Source organism: Myotis nattereri, assembly GCF_964212035.1.
Source record: "Myotis nattereri genome assembly, chromosome: 7".
Lineage (NCBI taxonomy): Eukaryota > Metazoa > Chordata > Mammalia > Chiroptera > Vespertilionidae > Myotis > Myotis nattereri.
The window spans coordinates 31,593,619-31,620,460 of NC_138082.1; the positions used below are offsets into that span (position 1 = coordinate 31,593,619).

Below are 26,842 nucleotides of genomic sequence, written 5' to 3' on the forward strand. Positions count from 1 at the left end.
GTCCTCTTTGTTTCTTGATGAGTCTGGCTAAAGGTTCATCAATCTTGTTTATCTTTTCAAAGAACCAGCTCTTGGTTTCATTGATCTTTTGTATTTTTCTTTTAGTCTCTATGTCATTTATTTCTGCTCTAATCTTTATTATTTCCTTCCTTCTACTTACTCTGGGCTTTTCTTGTTGTGCTCTTTCTAATTCTTTAAGTTGTAGGGTTAGATAGTTTATTTAAAAATTTTATTGAAGGCCTGTAGTGCTATGAACTTCCGTCTTAGTTCTGCTTTTGCTGTGTCCCAGAGATTTTAAGTTATGTGTGTTCATTTTCATTAGTTTCCAGGAAGTCTTTTCTTTTTTTCTTGATCTCATTGGTAACTCATTTGTTGTTTAATAACATGCTCTTTAGCCTCCATGTGTTTGAGTGTTTTTACCGTAATTGATTTCTAATTTCATTCCATTGTGATCTAAGAAGATGATCAATATAGTTTCAATGTTCTTGAACTTGTAGAGACTTGTTTTGTGTCCTAATATGTGGTCTATCTTTGAGAATGACCCATGTGCATTTGAGAAGAATGTATATTCTGCAGCTTCGGGGTGAAATGTTCTATAAATGTCAAATCCATCAGATTTTGTGTATCATTTAGAGTTACTGTTTCTTGTTGATTTTTTTTTTACCTGGAAGATCTATCCAGTGAAGTCATTAGGGAGTTAAAGTCCCCCCGCCCCCCCGCCCCCCCATATGACTGTATTGCTGTCGATCTCTTCCTTAATATCCTCCAGAAGTTTTTTTTTATATTTAGGTGTTCTTACATTGGGTGCATATATTTTTAACAGGTTTATATCCTCTTGTTGGATCAGCCCCTTTAGTATGTGTAATGATTTTTATTGTCTCTTGTTACAGCCTTCATTTGGAAGTCTATTTTGTCAGATACGAGTATTGCTATCCCAGCTTTATTTTTTAAATTTGCATGGAAATTTTTTCCACCCCTTCACTCTCATCTTGTGTGAGTCTTTTGTTCTGAGGTGGATCTCTTGTAGACAGCATATATTTGGGTCATGCTTTATTATCCATTCAGCTACCCTATGTCTTTTGAATGGAGCATTTATTTATTTATTTATTTTTAAATATATTTTATTGATTTTTTACAGAGAGGAAGGGAGAGAGATAGAGAGTCAGAAACATCGATGAGAGAGAAACATCGATCAGCTGCCTCCTGCACATCTCCTACTGGGGATGTGCCCGCAACCCAGGTACATGCCCTTGACTGGAATCGAACCTGGGACCCCTCAGTCCGCAAGCCGATGCTCTGTCCACTGAGCCAAACCGGTTTCGGCTGAATGGAGCATTTAATCTATTTACAGTTGAGGTGATTATTGATAGGTACTTATTTATTGCCATTTTAATTCTTTATGCCTATATCTCTGTTTCTTCTTATTATTACAGCAGTCCCTTTAACATTTCTTGCAATGTTGGTTTGATGGTGATAAACTCCTTTAGCCTTTTTTTTTTTTTGGTCTGGGAAGCTCTTTGTTTTGCCATCTATTTTTGAAGGATAGCCTTGCTGGATATAGTAGTTTTGATTTCACATCCTTGTTTTTCATTACCTTGAATACTTCATGCCATTTTCTTCTGGCCTATAGTGTTTCTGAAGAAAATAACTGACAGCTTTATGTGAGCTTCTTAGTAGGTAACAAGTTGCTTTTCTCTGCTGCCTTTAAGATTCTCTCTTTGTCTTTAATTTTTGGCATTTTAATTATGATATCCCTTGGTGTGGGCCTCTTTGGGTTCTTCTTTCTTGGAATTCTGTGTGCCTCTTGAACTTGTGTGACTTATGACTTGCCATTCTTGAATCCTTACCTCAGAGTCATCTCTCAGCTGGCTTGAATTGCAAGTATTTTTCCAGGAAGGAGGTGGGCAGTATATTTTATGCCTTATTTATATCAGTCAGGTTTCTTAGAGTCTTAGCTTCCAATTCAGAGGAATTACTGTAGTGTCCCCAGAGATACTAAAAACCTTCCAACTGTAGAGGTGAGTATTGCTATGATTATTATGGTTAGGTTTTAAGCATGATATTGAAAGATTCAACTCCTCCCCACCCAGATCATGTACATGGCTCTAGGGTACTAAGAGCAGTGTTCTATCTGGAGAATAGTACTTTATCCTGAGAAGATGTTGCCTCTCAATGTAGTCTGTCAGTATACCGTTATAATCAGTGATTTCAATTGGCTTTGATTATAATGTTGAATGTGATAACATAATGGCTGATATTTGGTAAATCTATGGATTGTGGTATTTATACAAGCCAAGTAGGTAGAACAAATGAAGATAGCAAATCTAAACCTAGAATTAGCTCTCCATCACAGAAGAGCTCAGTGAGCTTAACCCGCCATCAAATAGTTAGTGGGTCCTTCTGCTGTGCTTTTGTGTCAGAGGCTCAGAGTTGGTAGCTGGTGCTGACAAACTGGTGTCCTGCAGGGGTGGTAGTCAGGTCATCTTTAGTAAGAGGAAGTTCATACTCTGGAGCTAATTTCCTGCTAACATGTACTTTGTACTTATGCCCATTGAAAAGCACTGTAGTGGCTAGGGAATGAGGTTGGTTGACATTCTTAGAACAGGTTGTTCTGCCTCCACAGTGGAAGTATTTTGCTGAGCATTCTCATGGAACACAAATAGTCATATTCTGGGCTCATTTCAGTAGATCCATTTCATCCACATGTCTTCACCAGGTGTTCTGGTCACCAGTCCTCCAAACTTGCCTCTTTCAGGTCCTTATCAATCAGATCACCTTTCCTCAGCCAGAGTAGACCAGGGACATATTGCTTGAAGTTCTGTTGCAGGGAGGAAGTTGCTGCTCTACTGTCTTTTTAGAAACAACCCTTAGAATGGATATAATACTATCATAGCCCACTTATGACTTGTAAGAATGGAAGGTCATTTGGAATCAGCCATCGTCCTATGTAATATCGTGTGTGTGTGTGTGTGTGTGTGTGTGTGTGTGTGTGTAAATCTGGTTCTCTGAATTTCACCTTTCTGATTAGTACCCCTAACTTCTCACATAAAAAGCTTAGTGAGACCATGACTTTTATGATATAACTAGAGGCCCGGTGCACGACATTCATGCACGAGGGGTGTGGGGGTTCCTCAGTCCAACCTGCACCCTCTCCAATCTGGGAGCCCTCAGTGGAGCCCTCTCCAATCCAGGAGTTTCTGTCTGTCTTTGAAATCATACGAGCGAGTTGTCTGAGATCCCAACTCAGTTTGGTTTGTTGCTCACAGAATAATAGAGGCTTTTTTTTTCTTTCTTTGCTTCATTGGTGGAGATGTCCTGGAAGTTTTAGGATATTGTCCCTTTAATTTTTTTCTAGACACTCTGATTTTACTTAGGTCTCTCACCTTTGCTTTTCCTTCATCCCCCACCGCAACAGTAATTTGTTCCAGGCTCACTTTGCTCTAGTGTTTAGGAGATCTGTCTGCCACCAGAACTACGATTCCCAGCATTCCTGGTGCTCCCTGCTCTCTGGGCTTCTGCTTCCGGTCCTGGGGCTGCCACCAGAACTACTATTCCCAGAATTCCTGGTGCTCCCCGCGCTCTTGGTTTTCCCTTCCTGCTCTGTCTCCATCCCATGGCCTTTCACTCTGCCAAGTCCTCCAAGCCGCCAGCTCTCCCTCTCTGCTCTCCACCCAGCGGCTTGGGGGGACGTGGCTCCCTCGGTCACTGGGAGCAACTGAGGGAGCCACGTCCCCCCAAGCCTCCGGCTCTCCCGCTCTGCTCTCCGCCTGGTGCCTGTGTATGCAAATTAACCTGCCATCTTTGTTGGGTTAATTTGCATACTCACGCCTGATTGGCTGGTGAGTGTAGCAGAGGGATGGTCAATTTACATGTTTCTCTTTTATTGTATAGGATCATTTATTACCCTTTGAATTTCCCCCCATCTTATCTGTAAGTGACTCAAAGTATCTTTTTGATATACATAGAAAAACCCTAAGTTTCCCATTAGTCTGGAATCAAGAATTTAGAAGTTGAGCGTGTAATTCTTTGTTTCTATCCCCTTTTCAGGTTCTACCAGTCTCTTACTATTTCTGTGAACTCTTTGATATCTTTCCAATAAATTCCTTTTCTAACCAGAGTTAGTTTCTTGTGCTTGCAACTAAGAATTTAGTCAGTTAAAGACATTAGTATTAAGAGATGGATGTAGAAAACAGAACCACATGAACTTGTGAAAATAATAAATGGTTTTAGGTGAGTTGGAGGTAACTCAGGTTTCATTAATTTTCAAAATACTAATGAATTTTCAAAATGTTCTTCAAACTTTAAAGATAGTGACAATAGATTCTCCACATACTCAGTGAGAACTTTGTTCTAGTGAACATAGGTAATAATGTAGTGATTTTGAAAATGAATTAGCATTTTGAAAATTAGTAAGACCTGAGTCTTCAACTGTTTTCATTTTTGGTACAAACAAAAGAAACCAGCTCGCCTGGCCCGCGTGGCTCAGTGGTTGAGCGTGGATCTATGAACCAGGAGCTCAAGGTTCAATTCCTGGTCAGGGCACATGCCGGGGTTGCAGGCTCCATCCCCAGTGTGGGGCATGCAGGAGGCAGCTGATCAGTGATTCTCTCTAAACACTGATGTTTCTACCTCTCTCTCCCTCTCCTTTCCTCTCTGAAATCAATTTAAAAAAAGAGAGAAAGAAAGAAAAAGAAACCAGCTTGGGTTGGAAAAGGAATTTATTAGAAGGGTGTTGAGGGACTCACAGAAACAATTAAGAGTCTTGGTTGTCCTGAGGAAGTCATGGGTAGGAACCAAGGCAAATCTGGAGAGGCAAGAGCAAGAAGTCCAGCCATCATCTGTTTATCAGGATAAGTTTGGTCATAATGCCAACAATTCTTACTGCTACCTTTCAGGACAGCATTGCCACCAGACACTGATATGCCACTACTGTCACTAGAAACTATTCTAGCTGCCATGAATGAATTCTAAGCACTTCTTTGTCTTTGTGTCATTCTCTTCACAATCAGAGTCTTGAGTAGAAGCAGAGTCTAAGTCATACAGTGTGCTGGCTACTGGACTTTCATAGAATGAGAGAGGTCTTCTATAAAGAGAGTCCAGGCATTATGTAGGGGGCTGGCCATTTCTATAATGGGAGTGATAGTCCTTTGACCCATTTACATGCAATGTGGAAGTCATTCTTTTCAATTTGTATGCCTTTTCTTTCTTTTTTCTTCCTTAATGGCATTCACTAGGACATCCAATACCATGTTTAATAGTGCTGGTGAGAGTGAACACCCTTGTCTTCTTCCTAATCCAGAGGAAAGTTAATTTAGTCTTTCCCCACTGAGTTTGGCATTAGCTGTAACTGAGGATGTTCTTCTTCATTACTCATTTGCTGAGAGTTTTGATCATGGATAGATTTCGTCAAATGCTGTTTCTGCATCTTTTGAGAGGATTGTATATGTTTTCCTCATTATTTGCTAATATGACTAATTATGTTGATTGACTTTTAATGTTGGACAAATCTTGAATTATGTGGTCATGATGTATTATGCTTTTTATATATTACTGAATTCTGTTTGCTAATATTTTATCAGAATTTTAAGTCTGTGGGATTTAAAATTTAAAAGCTTGCTCAAAATTTAAAAAGTTATTCATGATGGATATTGATCTAATGTATTCTTTGTCTGATTTTGGCATCGAGGTAATGCTAACTTCATGAAACTAGTTGGAAAGTATTTTGTTTTGTTCTATATTTGAAAGCTTGTATGGAATTGGTATTAATTTTTTCTTAAATACTTGGTAGCATTCATCAGTAAAGCCATTTGGGCCTGGAGTTTTCTTTGTAAGAAGGTTTTAAATAGGTATAGGAATATTTAGATATGGGTTTCTGCTTGAATAATCTTACAGTTTGTGTCTTTCATGGAGTTGATCCATTTCATCCAAGATGTTGAATTTATTGGGTTAAAATCATTCATAATTTTTTTCCTATACTTTTAATGCTTGTAGGATCTGTAATGATGTTCCCTCTCTCATTCCTGATATTGGCAATTTGTGTCTTTCTTTATTTTTCTTGGTCAGCCTCACCAGAAACTTATCTATTTCATTCTCTTTTCAAAGAATCAGATTTTAGTTTATTGTTTTTCTTTACCGATTTTCTATCCATTGATTCTTCTTTCTTATTTCTTTCTGTTTACCTGGGATCTAATTTGCTTTTCTTTTTTTCATGTTTTTAAGGTAGAAGATTAGAAATTGATTTGACACATTTCTTCTTTTTTAAGATGAGCACTTAATGCTGTAAATTTCCTGAAAGCACTGTTTTAGCTGTTTTTCATAAATATTGATGTTGTGTTCTAGTCAGTTAAAATTCTCTTTTTTCCCCCCCTTTAACCCATAGTTTTTAAATTTCCAAATATTTGTGGATCTTCCAGTTAGCTTTCTGTTATTTTTTTTACTTTGTATTTTTGCTATCTTTGGCTTTTTGATGTGCTTTCTGGGAGATCACCATCTAGATGTGAGGAAAAGACACTGATCTGAGCCTACATTGTACGTAAGGAATTCATAGGCTACCTGGAGCCTATGCTGGTGGGCAGGTGCATGTGTCCACTGTGGGCTTCTCTCTCTCGGCTGGCGTGTGAGAAATGGGGCTCGGCTGACGTGTGAGAAATGGGGCCAGCCTTGCTGCCACCACTGCCGTGTTCCAGTAGCAAGGCTGAAAATGGGAATTTGTTGGAAGTCTATATATGAGGCAGTCACATCCTCCACCCCTTCCACCACTGTGCACCTAAGGACTCTGGCAGCCAGGCATCTACCCTTACTTACATCAGAAATGGTATCTTCTTCTAAGAAATTGAATTATCCCAGAAAAGACTCTAATGGCAGATCTAAATACCTACAAGGGTAGGAAGAGCTGAGAGCGGATTCCTAGATCACTCTGGTAGACCTGCAAAACAGAAGTAGCCATCTTTGGTCTCTCCAGAACCCTTTACAAAGGCAGCTGCTTCATATCTTGCATTTCCTGTTGGATGTCTGTATTTAACATGTAACTTGTGGTCTATATGTGGTATGCCAATATATATGAGAATGGGACCTTTCAGTTTTGACATATGTATAGGTGACCCACAGATAAAGAGTGAGATCGGCTCCCTGAAGGTGGAGCCCTACTCATAATGTCAGAACTATCCAATTAAATGCAATCTTACTTTTAATAGACCAGTACCCTCAAATGTGAATAGCATTTTGCCTGGTGACTGGATTACAGATAAATTTCATCTCAGTGCATTTCTGTATTTTCTAAATTCTCTGAACATATATTACTTTTGTGTTGAGATAAAATACTTTAAAATATTAAGGTAAAATTTGTAGAATTGTGAAATATAAACAATGAATCTAATCTAGTGAGCATGACTTAAGGTGTAGGGACTGTGAAACTAATGATTTAACAACAAACTGGGTTGATCAGAATTGTCTCTGAAGGTAAACAAGAGAAAAAATTGACAAAAGCTTTTAACAATATCAGTTTGACTTCTCCATTAAAAACAATTGCTGGAGTCCAAAGGAAAGCTGTCTGGCTCTACTCCCTAGGACAGAATTCCTGAAAAAAGTTAACATTACACAGTAGTCATGGCTTTAACAGGCCACGTATATCATTGTTTCTTCTGCTTGGCCCCTCATTCACTGGTGAGGGTGTTCCTACTAGGGGAAGGGCAAGGGATTTTGAAGACTTTCCTACTCGGGTCAGTTTTAGAGAGGAAATGGGTACCTGTCTTCCCTTTACTCACTAACGCACTTGTTTCTCTCTGTCTTGTCCACAGGCAGCTGGCTAAGAGTCTTGGGCAGGCTGGTGAAATTGAGCCTGAAACAGAAGGAATACTAACAGAGTATGGTGTGGATTTCTCTGATTTCTCTTCAGAAGTTTTAGAATGTCTTCCTCAAGTCCTGCCCTGGACAATACCACCAGAGGAATTCAGCAAGAGAAGAGATTTAAGGTAAATACCTGAAGCTCTTTAAGAAAAACATGTTTCTACCTTTTTGCTTTCTAACTTAACTTTCCTAGGAGCTGGGCTTAGATGTTTCCATCTTCCATCCACATTCAAGTTCAGTTCAGTTGACAATTAAATGCTCTGTACCAGAGGTTGTCAGATTGTGGCCCACCAGCTAAATCTAGCCCACTGCCTGTTTGTGTACAGCCCATGAGCTAAGAATGATTTTATATTTTTAAATCATTAGAAAAATCAAAACAAGAATAATCTTTTATGACTATTATGTGAAATTCATATTTCAGCATCCATAAAGTTGCATTGGAAAACAACCATGCTTGTTGGGTTACGCATTGTCTCTGGGTGTATTTTTACACTACAATAGCAGAGTTAAATAACTATAATAGAGACCTATGGCCTGCAAAGCCTAATAGATTTGTTCTCTGGCCCTTTATAGAAAAAGTGTGCTGTCCCCTGCTCTAGATCATCCAGATTTCAAAGGGTCCAGTTGCCACCTTGCTTTCTCATTACTCTGCCCCATAAGTCTGGTCGAATAAAGACAGTGTTATCTGGTTAGAAGTGCCTTCCTTTAAATGGGCCTCTTCAGGCACAGAGCAAAGGATTCAAGACTCTGTGCTTGGAGCTTCATTTTAAAGCTTTACTTTTAGGTCTGGAATTTGTTGGAAAGTACTTTTGTGGTATTTTTATAACAACATCTTCTTTGAAGATGTTTCTTCATTGTGGGATGTTAGTTCTTTTCTGATATTTCTCTTTAGAATTTGGTTTCAGTACTGGCATTCATTTTGGATGCCACATGGAGATAGTTAGAACCAAGAAACTTTTCATACAACCCACTGAGGCTGTGGAAGGTTTTTGCTAAGGTCATCCCATGTCAGAGTCTTTTCCACCACACTTGCTCACTTCATGCAGCTGAACTTATGATACCTTTAGCTCTTGGTGCCCATTCTTCCACCTACTTTGAGAATCCTTCTTCTGTGCCCCCTTTTGCTATTGTATCTTTTAGGAATTTACTACCTTTTTTCCTTTTCTTGCTGAAATTAGGCAAGGAAAAGATGACAGTATGTCCCTTTTCCTACTTGTTAGTAGCTCTGGTGGAACACATTATTTTTGAAGTCCGTTAACTGAAGTTGCTGTCCTGGCTTTCAGCAGTAACCGCTATTCGTGGAACTCCTGCTGTCCTGTTATCTCATCTCAGGAGCTTTGAGATCTTGGGCCCATAGCCCTGCTCTCTCTGAACCTTTGTTTACTTACTCAGCTACAAATTGAGGGGATTATTTTCTGAGATTTTTTTAAAACCTAGGAATCTATACAAAATTTTAATAGGTTTTTAAATAGATAGGTCAGAATGAATGGCTGAACTTTATTGTTTGAAATATAAATTACTATAGCCATTCTGTAGCCATTTAAAACATCAATGTTTTATTTATTTATTTATTTATTTTTATTTAATTTTATTTTTTTATTGCTTAAAGTATTACAAAGGGTATTACATATGTGTCCTTTCCCCCCCCCCCCGACCTTGACAGTCCCCTAGCCTCCCCTACCCCCCAGTGTCTTATGTCCATTGGTTATGCTTATATGCATGCATGCAAGTCCTTCGGTTGATCTCTTACCCCCCTCCCTCCTGCCCCCCAACCCTCCCCGGCCTTCCCGCTGCAGTTTGACAATCTGTTTGAGGCAGCTCTGCCTCTGTATCTATTATTGTTCAAAAGTTTATAATGGTCTCTATTATCCATGAATGAGTGAGATCATGTGGTATTTTTCCTTCATTGACTGGCTTATTTCACTTAGCATAATGCTCTCCAGTTCCATCCATGCCGTTGCAAATGGTAAGAGTTCCTTCTTTTTTATAGCAGCATAGTATTCCATAGTGTAGATGTACCACAGTTTTCTAATCCATTCATCTACTGATGGGCACTTGGGCTGTTTCCAGATCTTAGCTATGGTGAATTGTGCTGCTATGAACATAGGGGTGCATATATCCTTTCTGATTGGTGTTTCTGGTTTCTTGGGATATATTCCTAGAAGTGGGATCACAGGGTCAAATGGGAGTTCCATTTTTAGTTTTTTGAGGAAATTCCATGCTGTCTTCCATAGTGGCTGCACCAGTCTGCATTCCCACCAGCAGTGCACGAGTGTTCCTTTTTCTCCACATCCTCTCCAGCACTTGTCGTTTGTTGATTTGTTGATGATAGCCATTCTGACAGGTGTGAGATGGTACCTCATTGTTGTTTTGATTTGCATCTCTTGGATGATTAGTGACTTTGAGCATGTTTTCATATGTCTGTTGGCTTTCTGAATGTCCTCTTTTGAAAGGTGTCTATTTAGGTCCTTTGCCCATTTTTTGATTGGATTGTTTATCTTCCTTTTGTTAAGTTGTATGAGTTCCCTATAAATTTTGGAGATTAGGCCCTTATCAGATATGACATTGGCAAATATGTTTTCCCACACAGTGGGTTTTCTCGTTGTTTTGTTGATGGTAACTTTTGCTGTGCAGAAGCTTTTTATTTTGATGTAGTCCTATTTGTTCATTTTTTCTTTAGTTTCAAGTGCCCTAGGAGCTGTATCAGTGAAGAAATTGCTTCGGCATATGTCTGAGATTTTGTTGCCTTTGGCTTCTTCTAGAATTTTTATGGTTTCCTGTTGTATATTTAAGTCCTTTATCCATTTTGAGTTTATTTTTTGTGTATGGTGTAAGTTGGTTGTCTAGTTTCATTTTCTTGCATATATCTGTCCAATTTTCCCAGCACCATTTATTGAAGAGCCTATCTTGGCTCCATTGTATGTTCTTGCCTCCTTTGTCAAATATTAATTGAGCATATTGGTTCGGGCCGATTTCTGGGCTCTCTATTCTATTCCATTGATCTATATGCCTATTCTTGTGCCAGTACCAGGCAGTTTTGAGAACAGTGGCTTTGTAATACAACTTTATATCTGGTATTGAGATCCCACCTACTTTGTTCTTTTTCAGGATTGCTGCAGCTATTTGGGGTCTTTTTTTATTCCAGATGAATTTTTGAAGAGTTCATTCTAGATCTATGAAGTATGCCGTTGGTATTTTAATGGGAAGTGCATTGAATTTATAGATTGCTTTGGGTGGTATGGACATTTTAATGATGTTGATTCTACCAATCCACGAACACGGTATGTTCTTCCATCTGTTTATGTCTTCCTCTATATCTTTTTTCAACGTCCTGTAGTTTTCTGAGTAGAGGTCTTTTACCTCTTTAGTTAAGTTTATTCCTAGGTAGCTTAATTTTTTTGGTGCGATGGTAAACGGGATTGTTTTTATAATCTCTCTTTCTGAAAGTTCACTATTGGTGTATAGAAATGCCTCAGATTTCTTGGGGTTAATTTTGTATCCTGCTACATTGCCAAATTCATGTATTAAGTCTAGTAGCTTTTTGATGGAGTCTCTAGGGTTTTGTATGTATAATATCATGTTGTCTGCAAATAAGGACAGTTTTACTTCCTCTTTTCCAATTTGGATGCCTTTTATTTCTTCTTCTTGCCTAATTGCAATGGCTAACACTTCCAGTACTATGTTGAACAGGAGTGGTGAGAGGGGGCATCCCTGTCTTGTTCCTGTTCTTAGGGGAAATGGTGTTAGTTTTTGTCCATTGAGTATGATGTTGGCTGTGGGCCTGTCATATATGGCTTTTATTATGTTGAGGTATGATCCTTCTATTCCTGCCTTACTGAGAGTGTTTATCGAAAATGGGTGTTGAATTTTGTCAAATGCTTTTTCTGCATCAATTGATATGACCATGTGGTTTTTTTCTTTCAATTTGTTTATGTGATGTATCACGTTTATTGATTTGCGGATATTGTACCGTCCTTGCATTCCTGGGATATATCCTACTTGGTCATGGTGTATGACCTTTCTGATGTACTGCTGGATCCGATTTGCTAAGATTTTGTTGAGGATTTTGGCATCCATGTTCATGAGGGAAATTGGCCTGTAATTCTCTTTGATTGTGTTGTCTTTACCTGGTTTTGGTATTAGGGTGATGCTGGCTTCATAGAATGAGCTTGGAAGTGTTCCTTCCTCTTGAATTTTTTGTAGTAGTCTGAGGAGGATAGGTTTTAGTTCTTCCTTGAATGTTTGGTAAAACTCCCCTGTGAAGCCGTCTGGTCCTGGGCTTTTGTTTGATGGAAGCTTTTTGATGACTGCTTCAATTTCTTCCATAGTTATTGGTCTGTTGAGATTTTTAGATTCTTCCTGATTGAGTTTTGGAATGTTGCATTTTTCTAGGAATTTGTCCATTTCCTCCAGGTTGTCTAGTTTGTTGGAGTAGAGCTGTCCATAGTATTTTTTAACAATCGTTTGTATTTCTGTGGGGTCTGTTGTTATTTCGCCTCTGTTGTTTCTGATTTTGTTTATTTGGGTCCTCTCTCTTTGCTTCTTGGTGAGTCTGGCTAGAGGTTTGTCAATCTTGTTTATCCTTTCAAAGAACCAGCTCTTGGTTTCATTGATTTTCTGTATTGTTTTTTTGGTCTCTATGTCATTTATTTCTGCTCTAATCTTTATTATCTCCTTCCTTCTGCTCACTCTGGGGTTTTCTTGTTGCTGTCTTTCTAATTCTTTGAGTTGTAGAGTTAGCTGATTTACTACCATTTTTTCTTGTTTTTTGAGATAGGCCTGTAGAGCTATAAACTTCCCTCTCAGGACTGCTTTCATTGTGTCCCATAGGTTTTGGATTGTTGTGTTTTCATTGTCATTAGTTTCCAGGATGTTTTTAATTTCTTCTTTGATCTCATTGGTAACCCAATCAATATTTAATAACATGCTATTCAGCTTCCAGGTGTTTGAGTATTTTGGGTTGTTTTTATTGTAGTTTATTTCTAATATTATGCCATCGTGGTCTGAGAAGGTGCTTTTTTTCAATCTTCTTGAATTTGGGGATACTTTGCTTGTGACCCAATATGTGGTCTATTTTTGAATATGTCTTATGAGCACTTGAGTAGAATGTATATTCCGTGGCTTCGGGGTGAAGTGTTCTGAAGATGTCTATTAAGTCCATCTGATCTAGTGAGTCATTTAGGGTTTCCGTTTCTTTGCTGATTGTTTGTCTAGAGGACTTATCCAGTGATGTCAGTGGTGTATTAAAGTCCCCTACTATGATTGTATTGTTGTCGATCTCTCCTTTGATATCTTCCAGGAGTATTTTTATGAATTTGGGTGCTCCTGCAATGGGTGCATATATGTTTGCCAGGGTTATATCTTCTTGTTGTATTGATCCCTTTAGTATTATGAAGTGGCCTTCCTTATCTCTTGTTATGGCCTTCACTTTGAGGTCTATTTTGTCCGATATAAGTATTGCTACCCCAGCTTTCTTTTCCTTCCCATTTGCCTGAAAGATATTTTTCCATCCTTTCACTTTCAGTCTGTGTGAGTCCCTTCTAATGAGGTGGGTTTCTTGTAGACAGCAGATGTATGGGTCATGTTTTTTTATCCATTCAGCCACTCGATGTCTTTTGGTTGGAGCATTTAGTCCGTTTACGTTTAAAGTTATTATTGAAAAGTACTTGTTTGTAGCCATTTCTTTTTTTGTGTGGCTGTTTTCTTTCTGAGCTTTTTATTTCTTCTTTTAACACCAGTCCCTTTAGCATTCCTTGCATTGCTGGCTTGGTGGTGATAAACTCCCTTAGCCTTTTTTTGTCTGTGAAGCTTCTTATTTCCCCTTCAAGTTTGAATGATAGCCTTGCTGGATAGAGTATTCTTGGATTCAGTCCTTTGCTTTGCATCACTTTGTAAATTTCCATCCATTCTTTTCTGGCCTGATGTGTTTCTGTTGAGAAATCATTTGATAATCTAATGGGAGATCCCTTGTATGTAACTTTCCGTCTCTCTCTTGCAGCCTGTAAGATTCTCTCTTTGTCCTGAACATTTGCCATGGTAATTATGATGTGTCTTGGTGTGGGTCTTTTTGGATTCACCTTGTTTGGGACTCTCTGGGCTTGTGTGACTTTTTTCTTCCCCACCTCAGGGAAGTTTTCTGATATTATTTCTTTGAATAGGTTTTCTAATCCTTATTCATCTTTCTGTTGTTCTGGCACCCCTATTATTCGTATGTTGTTTCGTTTCATGTTGTCCCAAAGCTCCCTCCTGTCTTTTAATTTTTTTCTCCAATTGCAGTACATTTTGGGTGTGTTTTGCTTCCTTGTCTTCTAATTCACTAATTCGGTCCTCCGCTTCTCCTAGTCTACTGTTGATACTTTCAATGGTGTTTTTTATTGCAGCTGTATCACTCTTCATTTCTTCTTGGGTCTTAAGTTGTTGATTTTTTCATCTGTTTCTTCTAGCTTCTTCCATATGTTATTGATTTTTTTCATCTGTTTCTTCTTGCTTCTTGCATAGGTAGTTGATTTTTTCATCTGTTTCTTCTTGCTTCTTGCAGAAGTTGTTGATTTTTTCCTCCATCTGGTTTATGCACTCTAGGACCCTTATTCTGAATTCTTTTTCTGTCATGTTGCATGCCTCTGTATTACTTAGCTGCTTTTCTAGAGAGTCCTCCTTCTCTTTCCTTTGGGGGTTTCTTTGTCTACCCATGTTTGATCTCACTGACATACCTAGACGTTGAGTCGTTCAGTGGATGCTCCCTGGGTGGCAGTGGCTCCTTGGGCTGGGGTTGCTCCTCGGGCAGTTGCGGTAGCAGCTGCTCCTCAGTTGGCAGCAGCTCCTCTGGTGGGTGCTGTTCACAGCTGTGGTGGCTCTTCTGGCTGGTGGGGGGAGGCTTCACATACAGCTGCTGTTTCTCAGACAGAGGGTGTGGTGCTCAGGAGGCTGCTATTGCTTGGATCTGCTGCGTTGATATAAAGGCACAAAATACAACATAACAAGGCACCACGTACCAGGCACTAAACACAAATATATTCACGATATTAATAACCCCAAATAAAGGTGACCACCCGAATTAAGAGAATTAGGGGATAAGGAAGAAAGAAGAGGAAAAGAGAAAAGAGAAAAAGAAAAGAAAAGTAGGGAAGAAAAAAAAGGAGTGCAAAAATGAAATTGGGAAAAAGGAGGGGGAAAGAAAAGAGAAAAAAAAAGAGCGAAAAGAGAGAATGAAGTAGAAGAGGGAAAGGGACTATGTATATGAGGAGAAAACTCCTATAGAACCGCCACTAATCCCAACAAATTCCAGCAACAGCTCCCTGGAGATGAATGCAAACTAGAAACAACCAATAATATCAAGAGAGGCAAGGGAAAACAGAAGCACAAAAATAACCGGGGGTGGAGGGGTGGGGGTGGGGACGTGGAGGGAGGGGAAAAACCAGCAGAAAAAAGGAAAAAGAAAAAGCAAAACAGTCTCACAACCAGTCCTAAAAAACACACACACAGACACAAAACAAACAAACAACAACAACAACAAAAAAACACAATATACTCAACAATCAAGCAAACAGCAATGAAACAATAGAAAGATAAAAGAAGAAAAAAAAATTTTGGATAGTGAAGAAAGATAAGGGATCCTATCTAATAAAAGAGAAACATGGTAATTGGTGTATGACCGCTACCCTTCCCATTGGCTAATCAGCGAGATATGCAAATTAACTGCCAGCCAAGATGGCGGCCGGCAGCCAAGGAGCTTGAAACTAACATGAGGCTTGCTTGCTTCAGTGACGGAGGACTCCAACGTTCCCCGCCTGACTTGCCGGCCTCTGAGCCTGCAGTTTAAGAAACATTGTAACAAATATAGAAGCTAAACAAAACCCCAGAAACCTGCTTTCAGCGAGCCCAGGATCTCAGAGCTGGAGTTATACATTGTTTCGATTATAGAACCGAAACAAACCAGATACCTGCTTTCAGGAGCAGAGGCCTAAGAGCTGGAGCCTCAGAGCTAAAGCTGGCCCAGAATAAAAAAAGAAAAAAAAAAAAAGGAGCAGTTGGGAGCTTCAGTCGGCCTGAAAACAGCCCTCAGCCCCTCACCCAGACTGGCCAGGCACCCCAGTGGGGACCCCCACCCTGAAGGGTGTGTGACCAGCTGCAAACAGCCATCATCCCCTCACCCAGGCTGGCCAGGCACCCTAGTGGGAACCCCCACCCTGATCCAGGACACCCTCCAGGGCAAACCAGCCAACCCCACCCATGCACCAGGCCTCTATCCTATATAGTAAAAGGGTAATGTGCCTCCCAGAATCAGGATCAGCGGAGCCACGAGGCCTCCCAGCACCGGGATCAGCAGAGCCGAGAGGCCTCCCGGCACCGGGATCTGTGTGACAGGGGGCAGCACCCAAACCCCCTGATCGCCTTGCGGCTCTGTGTGTGCCAGGGGGCGGGGCCACAACCTCCCTATCCGCCCTGCTCTGTTCGTGACAGGGGAAGGCGCCCCAACCCCCTGATCGGCCCTGCTCTGTGGGTGATAGAGGGTGGAGCCCCATCCCCCTGATCCGCCCTGCCCTGAGTGTGACAGGGGGCGGTGCCCCAACTCCCCTATTGGCCCTGCTCTGTGAGTGACTGGGAGAAGCTCCTCAACCCCCTGATCGGCCCTGCTCTGTGCATGACAGTGGGGAGCTCCCCAACCCCCTGATTGGCCCTCCTCTGTGCAGGACAGGGTACGGAGCCCCAACCCCCCTGATGGGCCCTGCTCTGTGTGTGACGGGGTGGCGCCGCAACCTCCCCATCGACCCTGCCTTGAGTGTGACAGGGGGCGGTGCCCCAACCCCCCAATCAGCCCTACCCCGAGCGTGACTGAGGGTGGCATCGCAACCTCCCGATCCGCCCTGCTCTGTGCATGACAGGGGGCGGCGCCCCAACTCCCCAATCGGCCCTGCTCTGAGCCCGACCAGGGGCTGCACCTAGGGATTGGGCCTGCCCTCTGCCACCTGGGAGCAGGCCTAAGCCAGCAGGTCGTTATCTCCCGAGGGGTCCCAGACTGCGAGAGGGCACAGGCCAGGCTGAGGGACCCCCCTTCCCCCCTGAGTGCACAAACCAGGCCTCTAGTATGTGTATAAGGATTTAGAGCAGTGGATTGGAAATAGGATATATAAGTAGGGTGAAATTTTGACAGGAGGTAAACAGAAGGAATAGGGAAAATCTAAAGCAGGAATAGGGTAAGAGAAACAGGACAACAAAAGGGGAAAAGTGAGGGAGAGGGTTTTAGCATAGAGGTAAAATTGAGGTAGGGAAAATTGATGCTAAGGGAACGATGAAAATAGAATGGAGAACACTAATCCCAAAATAAAATAAAGAGAAAATAAAATGGCACTTTAAAAAATGGTAAAATGGTAGCAGTAATAATACTGGTTAAAAATAAAAATGTAGTAATTAAAAGGGTAAAATCAGGTGATGGAAAAAGAAGAAAAAAAATTGGTTTCTTAGTTAAAAGGTGAAAAAAGAAAAAAGAAAAAGAAGAAAAAAAAATTTGCAGCAGTGAAGGTCCTTTGGTTCTTCTACTCATCAGTCTGGCTTGCCTTAGTCCTGTCAGGTATTCAGGAGAGTGTTGAATTTCCCTGCGATACACTGTTCCTCCGTGTTGTAAACCACAGTCCTGATTTTAAAGCAGGCCGTATTTGTGTCCCAGACTGCCTTAATTTGTATTTAGCTAAGAGTCAGTTTGTGGCTCAGCCTCTGGGTGGCAGTGTTTTTGGGTTGGCCTCTGAGACTATAGGGCCTCTCTGTCCAGTAGCTTGGGTTTATCGTCTCTATTGCACTTAAAACTGGTTTGGGGAAGTCCACTTCCCAGAGCTGGTTCCTTAATAGTTACCTGCGCTGTGTTGTTGCTGGGACTCAAAACATCAACGTTTTAAAAGTACTCCACTTCTAGGAATCCTACTCAGGAAGTATAGAAGGATACATGTTCATTATTGTAAAGGTAATGCCACCAATGACTATCAATGAAGGATGGTTAAATAACCTATGTCATGTCAGTAAGATAGCATTTTCTACAGCTGTAAAAAAGGCGCTAAATCCATATGCTCTGTCCTAAAACAATGGCTGTTACAGATTGTGAAGGAAAAGAAGCAATTCAGAACAATATGAATGCGTCTATTTTTTATATAGTTAAATAATACAAAAACTCTATAAATGTATATGCCTCCATATATGTATACACATAAAAGTGTATATACAGTAAAAATTCCTAAAAGGAAATCCAGACTTTTTTCTATGGTTATTGACAGTGATTGGCATGTGCAAACTCAGTAGAGTAATAGGAGGTAGGGAGGCAATATTTTACTTTTCATTTTATAAATTTTTCTATTATTTAAATTATTTTAAAATAACTTTTATAACTATTAAAAATTATAAATTAGACTATCAGAAAAGAGAAGTGCTCAATCATTTCTAGTCTTACTCCTAGCCTATCCTATATAATAAAAGGCTAATATGCAAATTGTCCCCTTGGGAGTTTGACCAGGAGACCGGGAGTTCCATCGCTTGCTATGACATGCGCTGACCACCAGTGGGTGGCACAGAACATGGTGGATGACCAGCAGCATTGGCGGTGGGGTGCTGAGGGAGCAAGGGAAGGAGGAGGTGGGGAGGCGGGGAGATGGTAAACCTGATTGGCCCTGATTGCCCGGCCAGACCTAAGGACCCTACCTTTGCATGAATTTCATGCACTGGGCCTCTAGTAGATAAGTAATAAGGCACTTCAATAGTCATAGAGCCCAGTGTTGCTCTCAGTTCCCTCTCATTTCTCCAACTTGCCTTTTTCTTTGGTCCCCATTGCCTCTGGTAGACCACAGAATAGGAGGCCTTGCTCTGCCTAAAGCCTCTGTTAAAATATACCAATGTGTCCTGCAAAGGGCTTTAAAGATACAAGGGGCTTATAGAATGTTGTCTGCTGTTAGCATAGTAACAGGGATTATTTTATTTTATTTTTTAAATCACTTTAACCTCCTGTAACCCAGGTATGTGCCCTTGACTGGGAATTGAACCTGCAACACTTGGGTGGGTGGGCAATGCTCTAACTACTGAGCAATGCCAGCTAGGGCTAGATACGAGTAGGTTTATAGTTTATACACTTAGATCATTTAAGGATCCCAAACTGTATAACAATAGAAACATTTAAAAATATTCATTTTAAAAATTTTATCTTTAACACTTGAGTTTTTTGTTTTATTTTGTTTAAAAAGAAATAACTTTTTTCCTCATTGTTAAAATGTCAACTTTACCTTGAAGGGACAGATTAAGTGTGTTTAATTTTTTCTAAGTATCTGCTTGGTAGCATGTGATTGACAGTCATTGTTTTGAAATCATAATGTGACTGATTATGAATTCCTATTAGGAGAAGATATGTCAACTCTGCTATTTTCCTGGTGTTGGTAGTATTAGAGTTATTATTAGTTTAGTGTTATTTTTAATCTGTGGATCTTTGCAATAATCATTTTTAGCCACTTTTCTATTTTGTGAAGATTACTTTAGCTAAAATTAGATAATTTCTGTAAATACCTACTTATGGCTGAAAGCATAGAATCTAATGGGATTGCCAATGTCATCGCCTTGGTGTTCTCGAGTGCTGACTTTCATCTGTACACCTCATCACCTCACCCACACACCTTGTGAGGACGCCAGGTGGTTATGTTGTCATGGTTAAGTTTTTATTTTTTTACAATAAAAAACAAAGAGAGAGAAAAAACAAAGAGCAGTCCATAGTATGCTGAAGTATTTGGATCTGATTACCTTTCCCTTTTCTTTGACTGGTTTTGTAATAGATTTATTCAGTTTTTAAACTAACAAATATTTACAGTAGAGCGGGAAATCAACAGTGAACAAATACAGGTCTGGTCTCTGTTCTCATGGAACTCTCAGTCATAGCAGAAGAGCATGAGTCAAATGTGTTAAACAGGCCCTAGCCAGTTTGGCTCAGTGGCAGAGGTCCTCAAACTTTTTAAACAGGGGGCCAGTTCACTATCCCTCAGGCATTCCACACATGCCCAGGACGAGTCGGCTGCTAAGCAGGACAGGCAGCGGTGGCAAAAACACCCAGCGGGCCGGATAAATGTTTTTGGCAGGCCATAGTTTGAGGACCCCTGGTTAGAGTGTTGGCCCGAAGATTGTTGCAGGCTCAATCCGCGCCCACAGGAGGCAACCAGTTGATGTGTATCTCTTCATTGATGTTTCTCTCTCTGTATCTCTCCCTCCCTTCTACTCTCTCTAAAAATAAATGGAAAAATTATACTCAGGTGAGGATTAACCAAAAAAAAAGTAAATAAGTGTCTTAAACAGTAGTCAAATATAGATTTGTAATGGAGGAGAGAGGTACTTGATACAAGGATTTATAGTACTATGATTTCTTTTGCTCAGAGGTTCAGAACCTTCACAAAGTTTTTATGAATATTAATTTCCCCAGGAATGTCAAGAGAACTAGGAATGAGTTCTAGTGCATGCTAAAAAACATGTGCTATGAATAAATTAATACATAGTCCATAAATTCCTAAATAAAACCTTCTGTGTCTTCCCTTTTCTTCTTTCTTCTCTCCTGTATACATTTATTTACATATATTATTATATATGTGTATATATCATATATGCCAAGTAGTAAATTAGTCACTGGAAGTACATAGACAAGTAAGGCCCAGCCTTTATTCTTCAAGACTGTACTGTTTCTCAAGGATACAGATTTATACTCAGATAAATTACAGCAGAGTATGTCAAGTGCTATAATGTCTGTGTGAGCAACCTGCTAAGTCACTCATTGGTGCTTGAGCTGAGATCTGAGAAATGAGCAGGCACAGAGAGAACTAGAGGGACTAAAGTAGCCTTCATTTTCTTGATAAGCTATGGCTGCAGAAAAGGTGACATATTCCCCAAGATTCCCAGGTCCTTCTGTAACAGGGTTCACAACTCCTATGGTTTTGATAGCTTCTTGACCCCCTCTGCTGGGCCACCCTGCCATGGAGCCGGCAGTGTTACTCTGGCTCTAACTATGTAAGGACTTCAACATACCCGTTTAGGTTTGGTATTTGAACAATTATATTTGGAACAGAAAAGTTCCATCAATCTTTAAACCTCATAATCCAATTATGTCAGTAAAATTCCAGTTTTTTAGTCCAATGGAATTGGGGTAATATTTTGCAAACTGAAGTTGAGAGAAATAGTGTTTATTTTGAAAAGAAAAATGGTTGGTTAGCAATTTTCAAGAAGTAAGGCTGGTGTGAACTGCTAGGGGCGATCTGGCCCTTCTGATTGGGAGCACCGTTTTTTTCAGACCTGCAGAATCCCTGTTTACCTGGCCTAGACCTGCAGCCCTCTTTAGCAGGGCATCTGAGGTTAAAAAAAAAAAAAGCAACACCAATACTGCAAGCCTTTGGAGATCTGGAGGAGAATGTATCCAAGGAAACTGCTTAAAGGGGGTTGCACCAGAAGCCCAAGAAACCCCAAGGTTATTTCTGAGATTGGCTCCAGTTATTTCCAATTTCATTGATATTGTTTTGTTTCCTTTGTTGCTAAACGAATAGGAAACCAAAGCTTAAAAGCTCAATTGAAGTGGAAAATGAAAACCTAAATATTGGAGGGGAAAATACCACGCTAAACTGATTTTTATGTTTTTCCTATAGTTAGTAATATTGCAGAAGCTTGGGTCACATCACTTTTTAGTAAAACTATGAGTTTCATTGAAGTGGAGGTGGTTTCTATAGTATTTCACAGGAGAACTTGTGGATATCTATTTCTTTACTATTTCCTCAATAAAAAGGAAGCCCAGTGACCTCCACTGGACCATTACAAATGTGAAACTTGGCACTTAAAATTGCTTGCTCTAAATTTTCCAATTGCTTTCTTTTTTTTCCATTTAATGTCGTTCTGCCAACTAGTGATTTTATTATTATAAACAGGACATTGTATTCACTTTTAAGAAGAAATATGAAGCTGGAGGTAAAATTACAAACTGTAGCTTCTCAGCTGCCAAAATAGAAAACAATGAGCTAAAAATACTGAGCACAGAAAGGGTGTGTGGTAAGAAATATTGAAATATCTTCAAGATGGAACTGTTCCCAATAGACAGAAATTTCCTCTCACTCCAGGTAAAACCAACCTTGAAATAGCAACTTGAAAGCAACCCTTTCAGGTCAACCCTTTTTGTGGGAAAACTTTCAAACACAACTAACATTAAGTGACTAATAATCTTGCTGTTTATCAGGAAGTCCAATGTGATTAAATTGCCATTAGAAAAGGTTCTCCTGGTAAGTAGTGTGGCAGCATAGAAGGGGCACTAGAAGTTAGTCCTCCCTCTCGCAGGGACTACTTGAGTAACTCTGGGCAAATCAGTTAAACTGGGAAAGACAGAGAGAACAATTTCATCTTTTGTAAAATGGATTAGTTGACCAGGTTAGGATTCCCAAAAAGTGTTGATAGACCACAGGTTCTTTTGGTATTAAGGTAATAGGTATTAAGGAGAAAAGGGGGTCTATAGCCAAGTATTTTTAGAAATCAGTGGGTTAGTAGATTTCTTAGAACTTTTTCTCATAGGTAATCTCATGAAAGTGTAGTGTTCCTTAGAATACACTTTGAAATTGCTAAACTAAATATTTCAAAATGTACTAGTTCTAATAGTTCTTTGTGGATGCCTTAGGATTTTTTATATTTAGATTATCATCTGCAAATAGAGACAGTGTTATTCCTCTTTTCAATCTGAATGCCTATTTATTTCCTTTTCTTATCCAATTGCTCTGGTTAGAACCTCTAGTACAGTGTTGAATAGGAGTAGCAGCGGTGGACCTCCTTGTGTTGTTCTTAATATTAGGGGGGAAACTATTCAGTCTTACAACATTAATTATAATGTGAGCCGTGGGGATTTTTGAGAATGCTTTCTATCAAGTGAAGGCAATTCCTTATATTTCTAGCTTTTTGAGTGTTTTTCTCATGAGTATTACTAGATTTCGTGAAGTGGTTTATATGATTTTTGTTCTCGATTAATATAATATATTTCATTGATTGGCTTTTATATGTTGAACCAACCTTGCATTCCTGTGTTAAATCTTACTTGATTATGATGTGTAATCCTTTTTATGTCACTAGATTTAGCTTGCTAGTGTTCTGTTGGGGATTTTTGCATCTGTATTTCTAAGGGGTCATGTCTGTAATTTTCTTTTGATAGCTTTGTTTGGTTTTTATTTGAGGATTATGCTGGACCCATAGAGTGAGTTTTAGAAGAGTTTGTGAAGAATTGGTGTTAATTCTTCTTTAAATGTTGGGTAGAATTTACCAGTGTAGTCATCTGGCCCTGTGCTTTTCTTTATGGAAAAATTTTTAATTATTAACTTAATTTTTTTACATGTTAGAGGTCTATTGAAATTTTCTGTTTCTTCTTCTTTTTTTTTTTTTCAAATATATTTTATTGATTTTTTACAGAGAGGAAGGGAGAGAGATAGAGAGTCAGAAACATCGACGAGAGAGAAACATCGACCAGCCGCCTCCTGCACATCCCCCACAGGGGATGTGCCCGCAACCCAGGTACATGCCCTTGACCGGAATCGAACCTGGGACCCTTCAGTCCGCAGGCCGACGCTCTATCCACTGAGCCAAACCGGTTTCGGCCTGTTTCTTCTTAAATCAGTTTCAGAAGTTTGTAATCTTTCTATAAATTTATTCTTTTTATTGGTTAACTAATTCATGGTTTTTCTTTCTGTGGTTTCAGTTACCCATCGTCAACTGTGGCCTGAAAATATTAAATGGATAATTCCAGAAATAAATAATTAAAAAGTTTTAAATTGCACACCATTCTGAGTAGTGTGATGAAATCTCAGGCCATCCAACCAGAGATGTGAATCATCCCTTTGTCCAGCATGCCCATGCTGTATATGCTACCTGCCTGTTAGTCCCTTAGTAGCCATCTCAGTTATCAGATCAAATGCTGTGGTATCACAGTGCTTGTGTTCAAGTAACCCTTATTTTACTTAATGGCCCTGATCATAGGAGTAGTGAGTTAGATGTGTGAAATACACCATTTGGATGTGCCAAATACACAATACGGATATGCCAAAGAGAAGACATAAAGTGCTTCCTTTAAATGAAAATCAAAGTTCTCAACTTAATAAGGGAAGAAAATAAATGTTTGCTGAGTTTGCTAAGATCCACAGTAAGAACGATTCTTCTATTTGAGAAATTATAAAGAAGGAAAATATTTGTGCTATTTTGCAAAGAAAGAGATATCCATATTGACAAAGCTTTTATTATAGTACTAGAGGCCTGGCACACGAAATTCATGTGCAGATACAGTCCCTAGGCCTGGCCTGCAATCAGGGCCATCTTCCCCAGCTGCCCGCAGTGGCCCTGCACCCCGCCGCAATCCACCCCCAGTTCCCCATTTGCCATCAGGTGATTGGTGCCTGACAGCTGGGGGAAGGGACCAAGAGGTGGTCAGTGCACCTCATAGTGACTGGTCCAGTGGTTGTTCTGGTCGTTCTGCCATTAGGGTCAATTTGCATATTATCCTTTTATTTTTATAGTATGTTGTACTTGTTCTATTTTATTATTATTGTCATTAACCTCATATGATGCCCAATTTATATATTAAACTTTATCATAAGTATGTATGTATAGAAAAAGGTATATATTTAGGGTTCAGTAATATTCACACTTTCAGGCATCCACTGTAGGTCTTAGAATGTATCCTTTGTGGATAAAGGGCTATGGCTGTAATTTTAGTCTTCTCTCTTTTCTCTTCGTCAGTTTAACTAAAGGTTTGTCAATGTTGTTGATCTTTTCACATAGCCAAATTTTGGATTTATTTTTATCTCCTGTTTTTCTATTATCTCTTCCATTTTATTTTTGTTTCAAACTTTTTAATTTCCTTTTTATGCTTGCTTAAGTTTAGTTTTGCTCTTTTTTTGCTAGTTTCTTAATTTGGAAGGTTATGTTATTGAATTCAGATCTTTCTACTTTTTTGTATAGGTATTTACAACTATAAATTTACCTCCAAGCACTGCTTTGGTTGCATCCCAAATGTTTTGGTAGGTTGTGTTTTTGTTTTCATTCATTTAAAATATTTTATAATTTTCCTGTGATTTCTTCTTTGGCTCATTGATTATTTAGAAGTGTCTTAATTTCCATATATTTATGAATCTCCCAAGTTCCCTTTTGTTATTATTTTCTATTTTAATTCCATTTGGAGAGCATACTTTGTATGATTTCAGTCTTTTGAGATTTATTGAAACTTGTTTTATGGCCTAGAGAATGTACCATGTGCACTTGAAAAAATATGTGTTCTACTGTCGTTAGATGGGATGTTCTGTAGATATCTGTTAGAATGACTTGGTTGATATATTTTTCAAGTCTTTAGTTTCCTTGTTGATCTTCTAGTTGTTTTTTTCTGTGTTGAAAGTTGGGTATTGAAAGTCTTCAACTATTATGTTTTCATTGTCTGTTTCTCCTTTTAAATCAACAAGCTTTTGCTTCATTTGGTGGCTCTGTTTTTAGGTGCAAATATGTTTATAATGTCTTCTAGGTGGATTGATCCTATTATCATTATAAATTATCCTTCTTTGTCTTTGTAACACTTTTAATCTTGAAATCTATTTTTCTATTTAGCGTCTATAGCTTTTTTTATTACTATTTGCATGATATATCTATATTATAAAGATGTATCTATTCATTGTAAATAATATAACATGGAAACTCTGAAAAATCAGATCACTTTCTCAAAGTTTGTTGTTGTCACAGTTTGTTTTTGCTGCTGTTTGTGACTTTCATGAATGAATTCTGTAGTCTGTATTCTTCGTTATGTGAAGTTTCTGCTTGACCAGCTTTGTGATCACCTAATGAATGGACAGAGATTTTCTTAAATGCTTAGGATCAACAGTCTCTCAGCCTTTGCTGAAGGCCTGTGTGCATGTGTTGGGGTATACCTTCAATGCTCAGACATGCACTTTCTAACTCTGCCTTATTCTTTGCTTCATGCCTGGTCAGAGTTTCAATGTCAGCCAGTGGTGAACACTTCACTCTTACCTGATTTTTAGGGGGAGGGTAGGGTGGGGGATGAGGGGCATGTGCACAGCCCTGTGGATGTGTGTGGCTCTCTCCATCCCCAGGAATATATCAGGCCTTTCCAAAGCTCTCTATGACATATTAATCTCCAACTTTAACTTTTAACTGTTTTGGTTAGCTTTTTGTTTGCTCAACTGTATCACCACCTCAAAAATCTGTGATGTTAAATAATTACTGGTTGTTTTTTTTTTGTTTTGTTCTGTTGTTTTTTTTTTACAAACACCCCTAGGTCTATAAGGCTGTTTGCACTGAGCAAGGTGTGAGTCATGTCAAATTAATGTGAATGGGGGTTTTCAGGGAAGTGCCAAGCAGGTCAAATAATGTCAATTCCTCTGGATTGCTGTTTTTGGTGAGTTTCTAAATCTGTTCTGCCCCATCCAGTGGCTGCTAAGCTGCTGGTTTTCACAATATTAGAAGGCTGTTTGTTTTCAAGGCTATTACAGAGCTTGGGAGAGAGACATAAAGCAATAAAAACCTTACAAAGCTCTCTGTTCTTATTGAGATTAAGCCATTTCTCTTGAATAAATGTACATCAGATTGTTACAAGCCTTTAGTTAATGTCCAGAGTTATGAAAAGGTTGATTTTGACAATTCTATGTGTAATCAATGCTTATGTGGAGTAGTGGCTTTTCAGAGATCCATACTCTCTCTCTGCCAGTCCCACTGATGTAACTCTCAAGTCTCTTCACCTTTTAATAATTATGTTGGAGATAAAATAAGACAACTTGCAGCAGAAAGTTTTGAGAAAGAAATAAGCCTCTCGTTGAAGATAATAGAGAGAGGGAAAGGAAGATATAATTTAAAAATAAAAGCCAGGAGAAGTAAATAATTGTACAGGCAAATTTTTCTTAAGATAAGAAATGTTGGATACCTTGGCTCTCATCCTATATAATCCTATATAATAAAAGCCTAATATGCTAAGCGTCTG

General features: G+C 39.3%; 1 protein-coding gene across 2 annotated transcripts in view; it reads left to right on the forward strand.

The window, feature by feature from the left end:
- The window catches only part of DIS3L2 (DIS3 like 3'-5' exoribonuclease 2), a 325,776-nt gene that overhangs the window by 148,549 nt on the left and 150,385 nt on the right, over positions 1–26,842 (forward strand). For both annotated transcript variants that reach the window (XM_081096258.1, XM_081096259.1), the window contains exon 10: positions 7,797–7,970. In XM_081096258.1, coding sequence (XP_080952384.1) covers positions 7,797–7,970 — 174 coding nt within the window. The remainder of the gene's footprint in view (positions 1–7,796; positions 7,971–26,842) is intronic.